Raw genomic sequence first — 21967 nt, 5'->3', positions numbered from 1 at the left:
AAGGGGGAATCTGGACACCCTCTCTGAATAGAAGAGGACCCTCTGCAGGCAGGCCGTAGGTTGTTTTGTTTTTTTCCTCATCTCAATGTGTTTTTTACCAAATGGAAGCAGAGGTGTTGAACCCCCAGATGATGGCAGACGTCAATGGCAACAATAAAATCACCAGCGCGGAGCTCGAGGTGTTGAAGCTGCAGGAATTAGTGCGAAAATTGGAGAAGCAAAACGAACAATTGCGGACTCGAGCGAACGCTGTAAACAATTGCTCCATCGGCCCCCATCTTCAGACCTCGTTGTCGTGTCTGCACGGGGGTACGGCGTGCGTAAGCGACAGTTTCTCCACCAAATATGACGTTTCTAGTCCGACACAGTCGCATGCGGGTGTCCTCTCACCTCGAGGTTCGGCGGAGGAGCCTTTCGCCTATTTTCAGCCGAGCTCGGTGTCTCCTGATGCCGCTGTGGAGGACAGCGGCGCCGCTGGAGACACAACTGTTTTGGATGAGGTTGAGATTTTGGACCTCAACGCCGTGCTCCCTGTCAGAGAGCCTGATAGCTGGTAACTACTCTGTTTATGTCTATCAATTCATTATGTGTTGTAGGAATTTACAATCAAAATCACGTTCTGTTTGTCTGTCCCTGGTGCGTGCTTCATAGGCCACATGACTACCAACCAGCCGTAGTTTTGAGACAGTGTATGTAACGCATCCTCTTATTGATTACATCTGTCTTACGGACTCTGGAAAACAGTGATTTTTTTTCTTTCTTTTTTTGTACAAGAGGAAAAACAACAAAAACCAGATCTGACACAAGCTCGGGGCATCCCAGCATGCACTGTGCATGCAGCATAGGTATCTTTTCAGATTAGGCAGCGCTGGGATGAAATTAGAAACAATGACCCCCTTCAGCCTGTGATCAAACAGCTCGGCTTTGTGTGCTGTGTTCAGCCTGAGGCTGAACTAGTTTGAAGCACAGGCTGTAGACTTAAGTACCTGACTGCCGAACCGTTTCCAGCTTTATGTATCTGGTGTGACGATGTGGAAAATGTAGCACACAGCTGAATGCAGTGCTGATGGGATCCAGAGTTCAGCCGCTGTGTTGTATAGCCTGACTACATTTAACACAGCCAATTACCTCCCCCCCCCACCCACCCCCCCCCAAGTCAGTGTAACACTATGGCCTAGTTGCCAAAAAAAAAAGGGTCAGCTGTGTCTGGTAAGTTTTCTTCTACTTGGATTTTCACGTGACATCATTTAGTTAGAATCTAAGAGTCTAGTATTCTAGGATTTACAGACACACACATACACAGACAAAAAAGTGGAATTTATAGGTATTTTTTATTCTAGCTGAGGTGGATAGAGAAGCATCAAATTCTTTTCAGTCATGGTAGTGATAGGGATAGGGTCAGATGGAGGAAGATGATCTATTGTGGCCACCTTTAAAGAAAGAAGAGGTTTGTTTTTGTCTTGATAAATAGGTTGATTATTTAGTGTACAATGGGAAAATAATTTGTATTTAATTGATAGTTGACTAAATTTTGCAGCTCCTTCAGTAAGAAAAGATGGCCTCATGCACACCTGGTACATCAGCAGTGTGCTTTTTTTTTTTTTTTTTCTTTGATTCCTAGGTACTATTATTGTTCTCCAAATGCACAAATTTATCATATGTATCTCCGTGTAAAGAAACAACATGGGTTGCTTATAATGGTGAGCAGACCTAACTGTGTGTTTTGCTGCATGTTCCAGGCTGTACGTGAGTCCCAAAGCTAAGCTGCAGGGTGAGAGCGCCCTCAGCCCTCTCCAGTGGTGCAGGCAGGTACTGGACCACCCGGGTCCTGAGGTGGAGCTCGCTAAGATGACCCTCTGTCACAGACTGGATCAAGGTACAGTGTACTCACCACCCAGATTAACAGCCTTCATCTGTGGCCACATCTGTCTCTCTGGTCACTGACATGGGATCATAAGCTGAAAAATACTTCACACAAAATGTTTCCATGTGCAACAGAATTTCTGCTGCAGCACGTGAGCCGTGGGAGGTTTTCACTGCACAAAGCTCAACAGCTCCAACATTTAACTCTCTCTCTCTCTCTCTCTTTAAAGCTGCAAGTTTTACTTCACCCTGTGTTCCCAGAGAGTGGATATTTCTGTGGTAGCAGAGTTGGATGGACTAAAAATCTGCTTATATATATAAAAAAATCATCTTGGAAGAGCTCATTGCGTGTTGCTGAATGGCAGAATACTGCAAAATAATGTAGAAAGGATTATAAAGCTTTGGTCAAATAAGCATCATTTCACTAATTGCACCACTTATAATCAGCTCCATGTTAATGGATTTCAGAAGGAGTATTTTTGATATTAAAAGTGCAGTCATTGGAACAGCTAAGATACTGTGCAGGATCCTCAAGCTCCCAAGCCTCTGGCAGAGGACCGGAGCTTGGAGGCCAAAGACCGCCCACAGGGCGAGTGGGGAATTTTATGATATTGTTTTAGCAAAATTTTATTTTATTTTTTTAGCCCCTCCCCCCCCAAGTAGTTTGTTAGGAACAATAGCAAATGAATAAAGCTAAGTAAAAAAAGTTATGGATGACATTGATAGCATTTTTTTAAGTTTTCAGTTGATATTTTTTGTTATGTTATTTATTCCTATGAATTCTTTTGTAGTGACAATCTGATATTGTTATGCTGTAGGATTTAGTTACTAACAGTGTTCCTGCTGAGAATGACAGTGCATTTTATCATTTTATCCCCCACATTACTGGTGTGAGAATTTTACTTTCATTTCAGCGTATTCTCTGTCATTTATCCTCGGTTTTTGTTTTTCTAACAGCTGTACAACTTGTACTCACGGCAGATCAATGCAAAGTCTCTGCATGCTATGATATCCATTTTTCTAAGCATATTTCCACTAACTGGGACAAGGGCTTTATTGAGGTTTCAAAAATGATGATATGACATATGTATGAACTAACCTAAATCCATGATTATGACTCGTATTCTCGCGTGCTACCAAATATATATTTGCTGATAGACCCAGTTTCAGATCTGGTGCTTTATAGTTTTGGCTTTCATGCATGGGGATATGGTTACCATAGAAACATGCTTACATTAAATGGGTTTTCAGCTAGGCGCTCACTGCACCAAGAGCCTGCGCAGACTCTTGTACTTTGAACACTCATACTTTCCTCTCTCTATCCTGTTCATGTATGTGCTGTGATTTGAATAACCCAAAGAATTCCCTGTGATGATATATTTCATATTAATGGTTTGTGGTGTCCACGCCGTCACCTGATAATGCACATTTGTTAGTGTCTGTTTTCATGTTCACTGGTGTATCTGCGCAGTTGACGGTCCTCTTCCTCCTTTAAAGCTGTATTCGGTGAAGGCTGGCTCTCCTCCTCGGGGTCATGAATACATCCTTGTGTTTAAGAGCCAGCAGCCGTTGCTGGTGCAACTTGCTGTGAATGCTAGTTCATCCAGCAGAGTTTGAGCCTATTTGTGTCAGCAGTGCCGAATGCTCCACTTTGTCAGGTGTGAGCCTCTGAGACTACCAATCAGACACAATGAATGCACATTATGTAACCAATCTGAATTTTAATCACCGCTAGTCAGCATGAATTAGTCAGAATTAATAGTATCATCCCCTAAAAGCATACCCTGAAGTTAAGGGTTTATATATTGCATCTAATTGCTTTAATTTACCAGCGATTTACAGATTTGGTAACGCAAACCCAACAGCTCTTGGTTACCATTAATAACGTGAAAGCTGTGGTAGTGTTGTACCATAAAATGAATAATTTAAGGGCTACAAATGAACCCTGTAGACCAAAAAACTAGTTCATAGTAAATCTAATTCTGATTTTGGGGAAATGATTGTAGCCTACATGCACAATCCCTGCTTATGCTGAGATCTATCCAAAAAAAAAAAAAAAAAATCTGCTGTTTAGCCCAATAAGCCGCAGCCGTAAGCTAAACCTCGTCTTACTGTATGAGCCTCTTCTGTCCGAGCCCAGACATTTGCAAGGTCAGTACTGATCTGCTAGAAGCAGATTAACATTTGGCCAGAGTGTCTTAAAATATATAACCAGTGTACTGCATGTTTGTGCTACACGCTAAGCAATCAGACTAACGTGTCCCTTCCCTGCAAATCCCGTCTCCAGCGAAGCGGTGGCGAGGAGTGTCCTCCATCCGTCCGTACAGCTGCATAGAGGGGCTCTCCACCCTCAGCTGCCCCATCCTGCCTACACTAAACCTGCTACACTAACTGAGTCTCAGGTAACACAATACATGTTTAACTCCTGATAACCATAGTTATTGTGTGTGTGTGTGTGTGTGTGCAGCTACAAACTGAAAAAACTAAATACACTAATCTGTTAAGTGGTGAGTTTGGATATTTAAAAGCATTACTTTTTAGGGTTAATTGGTTATTAAGTTTCTTATCATCTTATTGGTAAGCATACTGTCCGAGTTGGTCTGTGGGTGGAAACTAAAGTAATGCTACACTAGGGAAAGCAGTGGTTGGAGACTGTGGCACAATCAAAATGACTGCCACCGCTTACAGTGAACATGCAAGTTTGTTGCCTTTGAAATGGTTGCTTTGAGGATGGGGACCAGGTCCGTAACTACTTGCAGTCAGTCGCTATCTTCAATGGGAGTTTATTGCATTAAGATGACGATTAAAAAAGGCAATAAGATGGAGTCAGTCTGCTGTCAGTTTGGATTTGAATCGGGTCGAGGTTGGCAGTTACTTGAAATCTGTTTGTGATAACATGACGGTTAATTGTGATAGATTGGTGGAAATCTGTTGCACATTAACTGTTTACATTCAGAGTTCAGTCAGAACCTCGTCGATTTGGAACTGAAATTCCTCCACAAATAGTGTAGTTGTTGCAGGACGGCAACTAGAAAAGGATACAAGCGTGCGGCAACCCTGCTTTTATTTAGTAATATAACCAGAGTACAAACAGCTGGCAGAAACAAGTCCCCTGCTGCAAAGAGACACATTGCAGACAGGTCATGCTCATTGGAGCAGACTGACTCAGACTGATTGCAAAGTAGGTGGCAATTTGTAAACCTTTACCAGTCTGCATGAGAGTGATTGCAGTTAGTCTTAGTCAGGCCACAGATGTTTGGAGACAGGTTGCCTCCCACTAGACCCGTGCATGTCGCCTTTCCTCTGGTTGCCCAGAGGCTGAGTATTGCGCGCTCATCCTCTGAGTGACCAGTTGATCAACTGCAAAAAAAGTCAATTCAATTCATGGAGGTTGCCATCCTATTTTGATGTTTCCCTGTATTCATTCCTTAAAGAGTCACCGTAGCTTATAAATTCATTGAAAGAGTGATATTTTCAAAGACAGTTATTGTTATTGTTGAACTCTCATACCACTGCAACCTGCACACGCCAACATGTGACATCTTGACGTTGATGTGTGACATTATTTGTCTCTGAACAAGGCAACTTTTCCATGGCAACTCAAACCTGCTTCTCTAACCCTTAGAAAACAGCTGCCCAGATTCCAAATTCTAACAACGTGACAAAAAAATGCAAATAACAGAAATGTTCACATATTGTGAAAATGAAGTTACAATTTTTAGCACTGATAACATTTAAATATTTAAAGCCTTTGAACCTTTAGGTACAGTAATCTTCGTTGCCCAAATTAAAACCCGTTCCTTTGACCTCATAGTTGTCGTCTCACGTTGCATCCAAAGTAATAATAACATGGACCCAAAAGCATCTGTTGCTTCCAAAATACTTTTGGAACTCGCTACATAACCCAGATTCTTAAACAACCTGCTACTTGGAGTTTACAATCAGATTACAGCAAACTGCTGGGAAGAGATTATAAGGTCATACCCTCACACAGATGGAGACGAGCAATCTGAAACTCCACCAGAAGACAGCTCCTTCAGCTCGTTCATCTATATTTTATATTAACACAAATAGAAGATTAGGTAAGGTTAGTCATCAGGGGTTTAATTTTCTCTCTCTTGTGCTTTTTTTTTTTCCTCCTTTGAAGCACCATTGCCATCATCTGGTCAGTCCTATCTCCAGCCGAATCTCCCTCTCAGGACCAGCTGCGGCCTCAGTGACAGAACACCCACCTTCTTATCAAACTCTACTCTCCACAGTAAGAAATCACCCACAGCATGTCTCCTCTGCTGTGTCATTAATTTCTGCAGTTTCATCATCTGCAACAATTACATACATAAATGTCATAAATCAGAGGCATCTAGAAAGCCAATGCTGAGATCTTGACACGCGTCTCCCGTGCGTTCTTAGACGTGGGTCGTCGGCATGCAGCAGTTACCCCTCAGTCTTCCCTGGACAGCGAGGCGGGTGTGTCAGAACTGGAAGATGACTCGATCTCTATGAGCTACAAACTGCAGGACATGACAGACGTGGAGGTCATGGCACGACTTCAGGAGGAGAGTGAGTCGACTATTTACATGTTTGATATGAAATGTGTGGGGAAAAATATGAGAAACCTGAGGAAATGCTGACGCAGATAGAGGTCGGAATCGGCCGGGATGGTATTGTGAGATTGGGGTTTTGTCCACTTTATTTTCTGCTGATGTAACCATGCAGCTGGTGGTTTGATTTCTGGCTTCCACAAACGACATTGGTGTTACAATGAATGATTATTTTCATTATGGATTAATGTTCTCGAATGAGCGTATATTATGAAAAAATGTCCATCAGAAGTAAACTTATGATGACTGCTGTACCTGCTGTTTTCTCTAAAATCTAAAATCCTGGATTTCTGCTAATAAACTGATATAAGCTGAGTTTTTTTCATGGCAGGGAGCCGTTGCAGCCAAAATGTTTGTCGATGTGTTAGAAAGCGTGGGCCGCAGTGAGCTTGATGTGGAGAAAAGCAAGGCAAGACACCCGACTTATAGCGCACTCCTACGCAGAGCTGCCTCCACGCCTGTGCATCACAGACTGGAAAACAGCTCTGCCCCGTGTGCTTTAAACTGTGTGAAATTGGAAGGTCCGTGACCGAATCATGACACAATCACATCACGAATAACCAGATTTTAAGTTACCTAGTGATGGGAGAAAGGAAGGTAAACCATACATTCTTTTTGATCAGTTCATTTTCTCTTTTTTTCGTGCTCAGCTTGAATGAAATGCTGTGCATTTAACTTTTTTGGGGTTTGGATTAAATGATTGGTATGAGCTAACAGCACATGCGTACATAGTCGGAATATATGATTGGATGTGTGCAACCCAAATATCCACTCAGTGTGAAAATGTAGAGTTTAATATTTAACACCCTGCCTCATGCATGTATTGCTTTATAAGTTTATATATTATAGCTGATATATATTTGGGCATCTTTTCAAATCCTCCTCCATGCTGTTCCACAAAGTCACTCCACAGATTGCTGTGCAGATGCGCTTCATTGTTGTCTGCACTTTGTTTTTTTTTTTTTTTCTTTTATTTCTACCCACAGCTTACACCCCACCCCCCACTTATATAAAATATAAAATACATGTTGGATTTTAAAACCATTTGTTTACACGACAAACATCTAGTTATTTGTACCTGGATGGCAGATATGGTCTGAAAAATCTACAGCGAAATCTGGATTTTTGATTGTGTGACATTTTGAAAGGGAAACATGCAGAAACCCTGCTCATAGTAAACTGATTAATCGACTCTTTGCCAAATCAATATGTGCAAACGCTGCCCTTTCATCAGAGTGAAAAGGCAGTTGGAGTGCGTAATATATCAGTGTAATTGAAGTCATCTTGATCAAATCTTTCTGTTTTGATTGGATATAAGTGGGTGCAGTGATATGTTAATTGTGGCATGGAGCTGCAAATCACTCTTGGCTCAGCTGCTTTAATCCACAGGTCTCCATTCTACACTGAACAATGAGGGAGAATGTCATAAATCAGGCACCAACTGTGCTCTTATGGAAATGTAAATAAAGTTTTTCTCCACGTAACTACAGCCACCCACAATACCGTATTTCTGTATTACATGTTTGACATTGTAAAATATGAACTGCCATTTATATAAACTACCATCTGTTAATAGTCATTCCTAATAAGAACCAACTTCATAACAGTGTTTATAATTAATTTTTATTACTTAAACTCTTTTACAAGATGTTTCAATAGAAATGTATCTGCACGCTGGTTATTAACTTCGCGGTTGCCTCTTCATGAAAAGCTATAACTTTTGTGTTTGTTTGAAATCCAAACACTGATTGTGGAATGCACAGCCTTCTGGAGAGACTTGAAAAAAAATCACTCTGCTACATTGCCAATAAATGGCTGAAACTAACATAAGTGTTTGACCTTTATGCAGTTGAAAGGAAGCAATATCTTGATGCGCTGGCGCGCTGTTAAATTATGCAGGACATTTCAGAATAAACTTCCCTATATCAGTCTGGTCTGCCAATTCAGTAAATGAATAATGGATGAGCGGCACCTCCAGATGGAAATGTATCATATACCACATAGGGTTCATGTTTTCCGTAGACAAATGCATTGATTTGTCCCTCTGTAGGCCTCCGACAAGACTACGCCTCTACCTCAGCCACAGCCAGCCGTCGCAGCTCCAGCTTCTCCTTGCACTCCCTCAGGCGCAGTCAGATGGATCTTGAGGAGGAGGACGAGGAGGACGAGGGTTACGACCAGCTCCCACCTCCCCAGCCTCGACTGTTCCGCACCGGGTCTATGCAGCGGGGCAGCCTGCCCCACTCTCACACCTTCTCCAGTATCAGAGACTGCAGACGCAGCTCAACCACCCATCAGTTTTCACTCAGTGGACACTCACAGTACTCTGGACCCTCCAGCCTGATCACAGAGACACACACAGCGTACACAAATAGCACAGGTGAGTGACCTGATGTGATCTGGGACTACATTTGATAGTTTGATGACTATTAAAGCTCAGAGAACAGTCACTATCTTTGGGCTTCTGATAGTCCTTCCTGTTTTATCTGCATTTCACTATTTACAAATGCTGATGAAATTTAAAAAGCTGATAACATTTAATCAGATAACAGTTAATTATTTCAAGATTGCATTTAAGCAAATGCAATCTCTCTGTTCTCCACACGGACTGTGTACCTGCATGCAACCAAAGCCTGCTCAGATGTAATTAGATTAAAAGAGGAATACAAACAGAAGCCTTTTCCAGAACCATAAACTGTTCCTTTCCTACAGATTATGTAAATTTATATATCTCTCGATAGAGATTATTGTTTGAATGATATTTCCGTTTAAGACAGAAATTGCTGTTATCGTGAGGAGCAAATCTTATATTTTTCTAAGCATGTGCATTTTTAGTTAAGTCCTTTAAAGAATAGTGCAATATTTTGGGTGGACCATGTGAAAATATTCTGTTGCTAGCACCTCCAAAATTCATTAAATTGTAAAAAAAAAAAAGAAAAAAAAGCAGCACATGCTCTGGATTATAGCTTTTCCGAGAGCGCCTTCTTTCATATTCACCAAAATGTCAAAAAGACCCAAAAATCCTAAAACACCATAAAGCTAAAAAAAAAAAAAAAAAAAAAAAAGAAGCTAACTTTGCACCTGCAGTACCTCATCAGCTTTGTTAATGTTGCATAGACAAGCTGCGAAGAAGCATGCCCAACCTGATCCGAGCTCCCAGCATGCCTAGTGTCCCCAGTATTCCGTGCCTGGCTTCCCCTGTCAACCCACTCTCCCATGGCCCCTCCTCTTTGCCAACGATGCCCTCCCTGCGGAGCAGCCAGAGCTTTGACTCATCCAGTGGGCTTGCACGACTCCAGTCCTCCAGTAAGATGCTTGTTTTTATGTCTGTAAATAATCAGGCAAAGGAAAGATCACTGTTATGCATAGGTGAATGTGAATGTGTGCAGTATCATGCTTGTGCTTAATATTCTTCTGGTTTCTTGCCATGTTTCAGTTCCTTCCCCAGGCCAACTCAGTCAGCGAGTCCAGAGCGTTGGGAATTTCCCTACAGCACCACGACACCCGCTAAAAGCCACAGCCTACGTTAGCCCCACAGTCCAGCAGGGTCCCACCTCCACCTCTCTGTCCACCTCTACCAGTCTAAACTCCATCTCCAGCAGTGCTGCGCTGCCTCAGCTCCTCAAACCCAGCAGCAGCAGCATGCTCCCACAGGCCCTAAAACCCACCAGCACCAACCAGTTGGCTGTCCCGCGCAGTTCCCTCCCTCGACCAGCCTCCTTTATAGGAACAAGTGGAGTTCCACGTCCAAGTAAAATCACCCAACCCACACGCAGGTAAGGGCACATATACTAACTCCTTGGGTTTAAAGGGGAACTGCACCAACATGGGTACTGATGAATATGTTCAAAAATGTCATGTAAGCACTCAATAAATTACAATTTAGACCTGATGAGGTGGTCATCCCAGGGGCTCACCAGACATGGTAAAATTCAAACATAAGGTCAAGAGCTTTTTTTAATTTCATTTTATTAATCTTATATGCTTAGCTAACATGTTTTGTTTTTTGTTTTGTTTTTTTCTGTCTGCAGTTTGCTTACTCCTCCAAAGAGCCTAGCTGCTCTGAGTGCCCTAAGGGACGGCAGCTGGAAAGATGGCTGCTACTGAACCCAAATAAGCTGAAATTTGAGAGGCGCACAGGGTAACGCTGTATGGGAACCAACTGATTTAAAATGTCTCTGTCAGGAGGTCCCTAGACTCGGGCTGTGACCCCGTGAGAGTGACTGTTAACATGAATATAAGCACTACTCTTTGCTGAAGGACAAAGTAAAGACCGATTAGCTACAGGTCCAGCAGGCTGGATCTTAACCTTACTACCCGCTGAAACAGATCGACACACTATAAAGCAACCAGGCAATACTCTGATAATCAGCTGTTAAATGTGAAATGGATCCTCTCTGATATGTGTTTCTTGGTTTGTCGTTGTTTAATCTTTCATTCAGCAGAATAAACATTTCTCTCCAACTGAAAGCTTAGAAAAACAATATATTCCATGCTTTTGTACATGCTTTTAATGATTTCATATGACTAGTTTTGGAAGTACTATTTTTTTCAGACTGTGGTGTCAGATATGAAGATGAACCTGAAGTTGGAATTTTGCTACTTCCCGTGCCTGTAAAAATAATTTTTAAAAAGTAAAGCAATGTAATTTATGTTAGTTATAGTTAATGGCTGGACCTTGCAGCACTTTGGATCAGAATTATGATTAACACATCCAAATAAACAATCTCCTTGTTTGCTTAGTTTTTTTTGGAGTATGACATTCATTAATGCCAGTGTACACATTTTATCTTTTGGCTGGTTTCTTTTTATTTGATGTTTACATTCAGTTTTGAAATGTTCTTTGATAAGCATAACCGCTGCAGTGATATTGCACAAGGAGCCCACATGCTTTTAATGGATGGCAAGAAGTTAAAGAAGAAGTGAATTTTTTAATGTGAATAAAAGCATTTCAAAGCATGTTTGCGCTCTTCCAGTCTTTATTAAAATCATTTAAGGCCAGTGATGAGCTCCTGATTTCATTGCTTACCTTGTCTTAATGAAAAGTAGACAAAGGTTTTAAATCAGTAACTTCGAGACAGTTTTTTTTTCCTACATCCCAAAAGCGCAATCCACATTGCACCAGCCCCCCGCGTCTCCTCCTGCAGGTGCTGGGTCCACAGGATGGCTGGCCCATGTGGCTTATTCAAGCTGAGCCTGGCCAGGCCCCACAGGTTAAGGCCAAGCCACTAGATGCTTGCAGATGAGGCACTGGGCGTGGAACTAAGGTGGGACCAGGAAAACCCCAATACATATCTCCATTGGTGATGGGTCTTGTTTTTTTGTCTGGACGCCTCCTGTCCTGTTGAGTTTTGAGCATGTCTCACTGGAAGGAGACACAAGAGCAGACTCAGGACATACTGGAGAAATTATGTCTGTCAGCTGGCTTGGGAAGAGATGACTGGGGAGAGGGAGGTCTGGGTGTCTGCATAGACTTCTGCCAGTGGCGATTAGATAGATAGATAGATAGATAGATAGATATAGATAGATAGATAGATAGATCGATAGATAGATAGCTCGCTCGCTCGCTCGATCTCGATCCTGCTCGCTCGCTCCGCTCGCTGATCGCTCGCTCGCTCTCTCTCTCCTTCTCCTTCCTGTGGTTCCCCCTGCCCGCCCTTGTTTCCTTTCACATGACTGTGACGCATTTGGGGTGAAGGGGGAAACCATAATGCCGTACCTTATCTGATAAAACAAAGATAAAAATACAACACTAAAGCGAGTCCTTAAGATGTAAAGTATATTTCAATGCTAACAACACTACTGTTCAGTAAGAATGAGTGGACACTACTGACTTCTCTAATACTAAATGTAGAGTTCAGTTTTACCACATTACAGTTAGGGGTTACTAGTTTTTAAGCGGCAACCTGGCAGCTATTAGTTTCACAAGGTGGTCACAAAGTGACTAATGTTTAACAAGTGAATGTGCTGATGTCACATCTCCCCAGTAACACTCAAACACACTCATCTTTGACATACTGTAGCTCAAAGTAGGTGACTAAAATCTCTTATCTTGTCCACAAAATCATCAAACTCGATCTGAAGAACGATCCTTCGATTGCAGTGCTGACCTTTTGGAGTTTTTGATCATGCCTAACAAAGCCCAAGAGGTATGTCTAATCTGTTTTCATCTGCACTTTCACGCATCCTGAACTATTAGATCATTTTGCACATCTTTTCTTTTTTCCCCCTTTCGATTAAAGGATGCTGTAATCAACCTGAAGACTCTGCAGGAGATTTCCAGGCAGCTTGGCTTTGAGTGGACAGCTTTGGCATATGACTTGGCTTCAACAGAACTGACATAGGACGGTTCCACACCAGGTCTACAGAGAAGAGTGTCCAGGCCAAGGCCATGTTGGAAAGCTGGTAAAGTGTGTATGTGTGTACTTTTGAAAATGTGGTGTTAACATATAATCTGTATATTCAAATAAATGTTCAGCAAAAAACTTTTTGTGTCTTTTACCACAATCTCTTGAACTTTCTAAACACTCCATCACTTTGATCTGGCTCCTTTTCTTGTTACGCATGACTGAATTTCTCCTCTTTCCCTGAAATGCTTTTCAGAGGTCCCTCTTTATTCGCAGGTATGAGAGGTCATGGGACAAGCCCAATAAGACCAAGCTGCTGCAAGACGGACTGGAGCGAGCAGGCAGACGGGACCTGGCTGAGAGACTGCGCTGCCTCCACTGGGGCCACCAGAAGCTGAGTCAAAGGGTGGAGCTTCCCTCTGCCTTCCCCTTCCTCATCACAGTCCACAGGACCATCGACAACAGAGATGCACTACGAAAAATTAATGACCTCAGTCGCAGATTCACTTAAACCTGGGTGAAAACCCATATAGCTGCGACTATGTCCGTAATTTGTGTCTTACATGTGTATATGTGATACAGCTGAGAAGCAAATGGACTCAGTATCAGTGAACAAGCAAACCATGGGATTTGTTACTTTTTCTCACATGAGAAACTAAAGCTTTGCAATAAAGATAGAATTCTACCTTTAAAGTTCCTTTTATTTAAAAAGACCTTTATCTGTCATATTTTAACATGATGGGTCAGAAGTCGGCTACAGTATAAATCAATAACCTATTTTAAGTGCTGTGGAAAAGAGAAAGGTGGGAAATTCTCACATGAGCAGTTCTTTGCACCATTATGCAGGTTTTTGTTGTAAAATTGTATTAATTTAAACTTCAGTGCTATGTCAACAGTACTGTTGGCTCAAAATGACCAGAACACCTGAATATGAAGTAATCCTGATTCAGATTATCTCTATTGCATCTTAACACTTTCAGCCTTCATTGATACACCTGAAAACAATTTCTATAGGTGTCTATATATGTTGTTATGGTTGGTTATAAATAGCACATGTATAAATACCAGTGCTAGGACTGCAGTAAGGTATGGCTGACTGGGTAATTTTAAGGAGAGATAAAGTGCAGTGACCAAGTATTTGCCCTCTTCCTGATTTCATTTTGCCACACTTGCATGTTTCAGATCAAACAAAGATCAAACTAAGTTTCATATTAGACTCAAGTAAATACAAAATTCAATTTTTAAATGATTATTTAATTTATTAAGGGGGGGGGGGGGGGGGGGGGAGGCTACCCCAACCCCAAATGTGAAAGTAATTGCCTCCTAAAACTAATAACTGGTTGTGCTGCCCTTGGCAACAAGAATGCCAATCACGTATTTGTGATAACTAGCAGTGAGCCTTTCATTTCACTGTGGAGGAATTTGGGTCCACTCTTCATTACAGAATTCTTTTAAATTCAGCCACTTTGGAGAGTTTCTGAGGATGAATGGCCCGTTTAAGGTCATGCCAAAGCATCTCAGTCAGATTCATTTTGTTTTGGTTTTGGTTTATTGAGCCATTCAGAGGTGGACTTGCTGTTGTGTTTCGGATAATAGCCCAAGTGAGCTTGAGCTTCCGGGCACGAACTGATGACTGGACATTTTTGTTGGATCGTAATTTTAGGAGTACCCGTGTTCCTTTTGGCCAAAAATTCAAACTCAATTAAAACCAAAGTTTCCAAAAAATCACTGGGATGAGCAGGCTCCAATGCAGGCTGGTTATTAGACATATTGGTTACACAAAACACAGACAAAAACCAAAACACAGACAGAAACAGCACTAAGACTCAATACACACACGGAGAGAGTGAGACAGAAGAAAGAAGGAAAGGAAAGAGAGAAACAAAAAAGACCAAAAAATGCAGAGACAGGAAGAGAAGAGGAAGAGCAGAGTAAGAATAAAGGTAGGGGTACTTAAGAGCAGGCGCTTCATTTTTATAATCTGAAGATGGTAACTACCCATTGCCTTTGACCCCTCTCCATTTGCATAAAGTGTCATCCCCTGAAACCTGATCGCTGACCAACCCACTATGGACTCCACTTTTATCAAAAAAGGCGATACAGTGTTATGTGAACCAAAAGTTGTGCATTAGGTAAAAGTGAAGCTCTAAACATAAATGAGAGTGGATTCAACAGGAGATAAAAGTGAGGCCCTGAGCACCCATAGGAGTGAATATTACAAGCCTCAGTTTTACCCTATTAACCTAAAGCATACAGCGTTCATTAATCCAGTGTGTGTGACTAATATAAGTAAGTACTAATAAATTATATATAATGGTAGCAGTAAATACCAATATCAAAGTGATAAAAATTCCCAACATTTTCCTTCAGGATTTTCTGGTATAGAGCAGAATTCATGGTTCCATTAATTACAGCAAGTGATCCTGGGCCAGGTAGGCTTGGATAGCTTGATGATGATTTAGTAAATGAAATCATCATTTAAAAACTGCTTTTTGTATTTACTCAGGTTATCTTTGCCTAATATCAGAATTCATGGGGTTTGGGAAGTTATTAAGCATCCATCCATCCATTCGCTTCCGCACATCCTGTTAAGGGTCGCGGGGGGGCTGGAGCCTATCCCAGCTGTCATAGGGCGAGAGGCAGGGTACACCCTGACAGGTCGCCAGCCTGTTGCAGGGCCAACACGGAGTGACAGACAACCTTTCACACTCACATTCACGCACTCAGTCACACCTATGGGCAATTTAGAATAGCCAATTAACCTAACCCCAGTAAGTGCATGTCTTTGGAATGTGGGAGGAAACCGGAGTACCCGGAGGAAACCCACGCAAGCACGGGGAGAACATGCAAACTCCACACAGAGAGAGGGAGAGGCCTGGGCCAAGGTGGAATCGAACCCAGGCCTTCCAGATGTTATTCTAACTGTGAGGCAGCAGTGCTAACAACTGCACCACCGTGCTGCCATGTTATTAAGTTATTAAGCATTAAAATGAAATATTGCAGTTTTATAGTGACAATATGTGCAGGACTCCTATCTGACTGGGAACAGGGACTCATAAAATACATTTAGTGACTTTCACATGAGAGTTAGATGAGAGGATGACACCACAAATGATGATAACACTTTCAGTATGCCTGCCTGGAAGTAACAAATTGTAACAATTTTTTTAAGGGTGGCCAATAATAATAATAATAATAATAATAATAATAATAATAATAATAATAATAATAATAATAATAATAATAAATTACTACCATAAAATTGCATTTATTAAAAAAAAATTATGCATTACAACAAAATAACAGAATTACATATACAGAGGTCTATTGTTTAATTTCAATAAATATCAGGTTTGGCAAAGGGAAAGGCAGTGGGCGGAACTATTTAAATAATCCAATCAATCAAATTCATTTGACCCAGTTGCACAAACCAATCAGAGGGCAACGTTTTCTTAGCAAGGTTGTATGAGCGAGGAATGAGGCCGTGCGGAAGTTAAGCAAACAAGTTTTCAAATTAAGATACATTGTTTTTAGTTTGGATTTAAAATGCTAATTTGCATATTGAAAATAGCAATTGTGGCAAAAGAGGTTATTCCAATTCATCCAGAGCTTATAGCTGCTTAAAAAAGTGGAACTAAATAAAGTTGCGGGACACCGAAACATGAAACTGCACTTTATTGTGAAAGTTCTTATCGGAACGTGTAGTTCAAATCCTGGTTGTATTGACGCTTGTATCGGCGCTCAAAACAGAAAAGAGCAATGAGAAGAAATTCAGTGGAAATGAACATTATAGGTAATGCAGCTCCCTGGCTCTGGTGTGTGGGTGTTTTGCTAATTTAAGCGTGACATTATGGTCATTCTCAGGCCGACAGCTGCCAGATTTCAGACACCCAGGCAGTCGCTCAGCTGCTAAGTCTCTGTTGCATCGATCCACTGCTTATGTTTATTTTCATGCTTAAACGGACTTGTCATTGTCAGCGCTCTGCTCCTTTTGCTTTGCCGAGCATGTTTACCGCGTGACACGGTGCTATTTGCAACATCCGCCGACGTGAAATAGCGAATTGTTCGCTGAAGTTGCAACAATGGCCTCGGCGCTGAGTTGCTTCAGTGGTCCCGAGGTGCTGGAGGACGGCGATCACGCTCGGGGTTTGATGGACGGCCTGAAATTGCTGTACGACTGCCGGCTGCTCGGGGACGTTACTATCGGAGTTGAGTGCGAAGAGGAGTCTTTGGAGCACAGCGGCAACCCTGCCAGAGGTGGCATCGATCAACTTTTCTTCTGCAGCCGCAACGTCCTCGCCGCTGCCAGCCCCTACTTCAAAAGCATGTTCACCGGGGGATTAAACGAGAGCGTGCAGGAAACTGTGGTCATCCGCGGGGTCGATCCTGAGTCTATGTCGGTCATCATTGATTACTGCTACACAGGCAGGGTGACCATCACGGAGAGCAACGTGCAGAGGCTGTACGCAGCGGCCAACATGCTGCAGCTGGAGTACATCAGGAAAGCTTGCTCTAGTTTCATGACAAGGAGGCTGGACCTGTCTAACTGTGTGGGGATACTGAAATTTGCAGACACCTATGACAACCCAGAGCTGAAGGAAAATGCGCAAGCTTTCATAGCCAGGAACTTCAGCCAGGTGTGTAATGGAGGGGAGCTGTGCGAACTGGACCTGAAGCAGCTGAAGGAGTTGTTGTCTCTGGACACTTTGGATGTGGACTGTGAGAAGAAGGTGTGCTCAGCTGCGCTACAGTGGATAGAGGCAAACGCGGCGCAGAAAAAAGAGGATGCATTGCAAGCGCTGAAGTGCGTGCGCTGGAACTTGTTCACTGAGAAGGACAAGTGTTACCTGGAGAGCCTCATGGAGAGGCCGTTCATTGAGAAATACCTGGCATCGTTTTTTAACAAGTCCGCGGAGGACGGCTGTGGCGTGTCTGTTGCTCTGGATGTGCCAAAGCACAGAATAGGTGTGAGTGCAAAAGAGATGATTCTCTTCTTTGGCCTACCCAACGACAACATAATGTGCTGTGACCCGTACTCAGAGGACCTGTACTTCATGGCTCCTCCTTTAGAGGATCTGAGCAGTCAGGATTACAAACGCTCCACCATGGAATCCTTAATCGCCTGTGCTACACCTGAAAACAACTTGTATTTGGCGTCCCACCTCTCTAAACACTTCTGGCTGTACAACTCAGTGCTCAACAGCTGGCAGGAGCTGGCAGAGAGGCCACTAGGGAGGATACACTCTGGAATGGGCTACCTCAACGGGCACGTGTACCTTCTGGGAGGACGAAATCCAGTAACGGATGCTAGACTGAAAGAGGTCGAGTGTTACAGCGTCCAGAGGAACCAGTGGACGTTTGTGGCTCCTCTGCCTCACTCTCTGGGTAAAATGCAGGTGGTGGCGCTACATGACCATTTGTATGTGGTGAACAAAAGGCGAATGCTTTGCTATGATCCCAAGAGGAACCGCTGGCGCCACTGTGGATCGCTGAGAAGAGACAAGCTTCACAAGGCCTGCGTGTTCCAGGATCAGATCGTCTGCGTGTGTGACATTCCCGTGGTGAAAGCCTACAGCCCCACCAGGGGCGAGTGGAAGAGGCTCGGCGACATTCCCATCGACAGCCGAGCTCTGAATTACCAGGTGATCCAGCACAATGGGAAGCTGCTCCTCCTCACTCAGACTTTACTGCAACACAACAAGAACAGAGTCCTCATCCACGAATACGACCCAGCCAGGGACTCGTGGAAGAACATCATGGCGGTGTATGTGTCCACCCTGGGACCCGTATGTGTTTCAACACGGGTTTACCCAGCGTGCCTCAGCTCTGCCCACAGCTTCTCGACAGAGGAGGACGATGACAGCGGCTCCAGCGCAGACTGGGATTTTGATGGGCTGACGGACGCAGACTCTGACTCTGGCAGCTCTAGCTCGTTCTCTGATGAGAACTGGTAGTGAAATGTCTTACTATGTCAAAATGTGTTATTACTTAAATTATTGGGTTTCTACAGGGTGGAATTTGTGTAACAGGGGGATGCTGAAGTATTTATTCAGTATTAACACAGTCATGAGAAGCACAAGGTTTTTTGGTTTTTTTTTTATATCTCAGATCTGATCAGAAATTTTAATATTGGGTGCATAAAACCAGAGAAAAATGTTCACTGTACGGCTTTACCGCAGAGACATTTTTAACTTGAGAAATACAGGTGTTGCTAATTAGGAATAATTACTGCATTGCATTGCAATAATTGCTGGAACTGAGCCATCATTAATGCTGTTACTTCCACCTGTGCTTTTCCTGTCACGACAAGACAGACGACTGGTTCAAAAATGTTGTTGGGAATCTAAATGGGATCCATTTGGAAGCAAAGTGGCAATGAGAGTACAAGCTTGACAGAAGCTTCACAGGGCCGCAAAGGAAAAAAAAATGATGACACTTAACAAAGAAGCCTATCTTAATGTTACTGGACTAGCAGTAGAGGTTTGTGTCTTTCACGTGCCACACCTGAAGGTTGCATGGCGAGAAAATGTTTGGGGACCACTGCTATAATGCTTTCATCAAATGCTTCCTGAAGACTTTCTCTCTCCTAGCTCGCAGAGCTCGTCAGAGATTTGTACACGCCAAACCCGAGCTGAGATATTCGAGCGATGTCAATGAAGCTCCACCAGAGAGCTACAGAAGAGCCTAAAGCTGTACGAACATGCCGACTAGAACTCATTGCCTGTGATAAATTATGTGAAATCACCCAGAGGGCCACGGTAATGCTTTAACTTTGTGTTATATGAAGCATTTTTGAGCAAGCCATTCTCTTTAGCTTGAATAAATGAGCACATCAGCTTAAGATTGGTGGGAAATCACGAATTGGGTGTTTGGGATGTCAGGCAGCTCAAGTGCCTCTTGTTTATGACCATGAAATAACTGGTAACGAACTGGGCTTTAAAATTTATGGTCCTTTTTATGTTGTTGATGCGCACGGCGACATCACAGACAGGCGGTGCTGTAAAAACTGCTGCGTCAAGTCTAGGAGCCAATGTACTGTACACTCTCTCAGGTTTAGGCTTCAGCGAACGCCTATTCGCCATGACCGAGGTTCTTTTTAGATGTAGTACAGTTAGGGTGTTCTGGTGACAGGTAATGCATTTTATGATTTTGTTTGAAATTGCAGAGTGTGTGTGTGTATGTTTTCTTATCTATACTTTAGATTTTGTGTGTGTGTGTTGCAACACCTTTTTGAGTATTGTTTGGGCCTGACGATTTTTTTTCCCTTGCTGGGAGACCGCTGAGAAGCCATCGTCCCGACCAAGCAACCCCTACGCTCACACATTGTGTATCTAATTTATCTGCACTCACTGATATATCAGTGAAAAAAAAAGGAAAGACCATAACATTGAATCAATACCTCTGAAAACACTAAAGAGTATAAACTTTATGAATGACTATTTGTGGGAGGATTTTATCAGGCAATTTTGGGAGTAGAGAGACAGTAAATGTGGGTAATGACATGCAGTGAAGGTGTGGCCAGCTGGACTTGGAAACAGGCATGGTATTTACGCCTCCATCCGGTTGCTCCAGACCTGGGTTTGAGAAAAATAACCTGTTAAATGAGTGTAGTCCTGACTCTCTCTCTGATGAATAATGAAGTTTTATGTGTTAGTGTGCACAAGTGAGATGGAAGGGGTGCTTGGCTGTGAGTTATGAAGCTGTTTTAGGAAATCGTGTCAAATAAACATCCATGTATTTTGCAGAGCTACAATTGTGTGTAGTGTTGGTTTCTACAGAAGTCGTATTTATTGCCACTGCTTGGTGAAACTGGGAGGGTTTGGATAAAGACGAGTGGTCTTGTGAATATTGTGAGTTTAATATGGTGCAAAGCAAAAACTGTTCAGAAAGGTTAAAAATTTCAGGAGGATGGACTTTTAATTGAATATGGTGTCATTTATAAAAACATCCTACAGACTATTATTATTTTCTTTAATGAGACATTCATTATGTGTTGACTGACATGAATTGGTGAGACTGCCTCTGTTTATTGCATTTCCATGATTTGATGTTATCTTTGTTTCTTTTTGTAAGTTGTACAAATTTGTATGAGGTTAATATATTGTGCTGTTGGAGCATACCTACTGAAGTGTTTGTAGCTGAGTGATATGTCTGTCTGTAAATGATAAATATAACATACATGAGTTTAAAATAAAATCTATGATTTAAACGAGCTTTTCTTAAATATAGTGTATATTGTGAATTATAATAATATTCAGTGCTGTGCAAAAGTCTCGAGCCACCCGTCATTTCTTCACATTTGATTCAAAGGAGCCAAAGTGAACTTGCACAAGAGTTCTCCAGGTCTAACCCAGCTGTCATAGGGTGAGAGACAGAGTATACCCTGGACAGGTCACAGCGCTAAAGGAGAGAGACAAACAACCTATGAGCAATTTAGAATCTCCCATTGACCTAACCCCACAACGTGCATGTCTTTGGACTGTGGGAGGAAACCCACACAGACACAGGGAGAACATGCAAACTCCGGACAGAGGCCCCGACCAAGGTGGATTCAAACCTAGGATCTTCTTGTGAGGCAACAGTGCTAACCACCATGCTGCCCATCATGTCTTCCTTGTAGATACAATTAAAGAAACACAATTTCTTTCTGTTTCTTTAATTGTATCTACAAAAAAATACCAAAAATTACAGTTTGACAGGCACAAAATATGATTTTTGCACCAACAAGCTTGCTCCCAAAGAACTATTAAAAAACATCTCAGCATGGTTTGCAGTGCATCCTTAAAAAAATCCAAGGAAACTGGATATGTGGAGGACCAAAGAAGGAAAAGATCCCAAACACACTGCCAATGTAGTAAAAGCATACCTGGATAGAAAAAACACAGAGCCTGGATCTCAAATCCTCAGAATATGCCAAGAAATGACAGGAAAGCTGCCTCAGAGAGTTCAGGCTATGTTGAAGAACAAAGGTGTTCATACCAAATACTGACTTTCAATTTTGTTAGAAACTCTATTTTTGCCTTATATACTATATTTCCATTCATTTTAATATATTTCTATAAATCACTGCACCCATTTCTCATTTTATATGGCAAAATATAAAGAAATGAAGGTTGGCTCAAGACCTTTGCTCAGTACTGAGTATTATGGCAAACT

The 21967-nt window shown here is 42.3% G+C and overlaps 3 protein-coding genes across 3 annotated transcripts; all 3 read left to right on the top strand.

The window, feature by feature from the left end:
• slain1a (SLAIN motif family, member 1a) lies at positions 1 to 11384 on the top strand. The gene is given in 11 exon segments (XM_030758298.1): positions 1 to 553; positions 1740 to 1876; positions 4151 to 4228; positions 4231 to 4265; position 4405; positions 6011 to 6121; positions 6274 to 6423; positions 8515 to 8844; positions 9582 to 9770; positions 9901 to 10240; positions 10496 to 11384. Coding segments are annotated over 11 exon segments (1899 nt in total). The 5' UTR covers positions 1 to 101; the 3' UTR covers positions 10572 to 11384.
• Positions 11385 to 12477: 1093 nt separating this feature from the next.
• Positions 12478 to 13322, top strand: LOC115800721 (p53-induced death domain-containing protein 1). Its single transcript, XM_075074464.1, is given in 4 exon segments — positions 12478 to 12613; positions 12707 to 12779; positions 12782 to 12869; positions 13088 to 13322. Coding segments are annotated over 4 exon segments (417 nt in total). The 5' UTR covers positions 12478 to 12592.
• Positions 13323 to 16558: 3236 nt separating this feature from the next.
• On the top strand, positions 16559 to 20962 carry kbtbd7 (kelch repeat and BTB (POZ) domain containing 7). The gene has a single exon (XM_030758004.1). It carries the CDS (start codon positions 16894 to 16896, stop codon positions 18763 to 18765), a length of 1872 nt encoding a protein of 623 aa, XP_030613864.1. The 5' UTR covers positions 16559 to 16893; the 3' UTR covers positions 18766 to 20962.
• The last annotated feature ends 1005 nt before the right edge of the window (positions 20963 to 21967 follow it).

The sequence above is a fragment of the Archocentrus centrarchus genome, chromosome 21 (assembly GCF_007364275.1).
Source record: "Archocentrus centrarchus isolate MPI-CPG fArcCen1 chromosome 21, fArcCen1, whole genome shotgun sequence".
Lineage (NCBI taxonomy): Eukaryota > Metazoa > Chordata > Actinopteri > Cichliformes > Cichlidae > Archocentrus > Archocentrus centrarchus.
The sequence above is the reverse complement of the archived record's forward strand: the minus strand, read 5'-3'. Positions and strand labels throughout refer to the sequence as shown.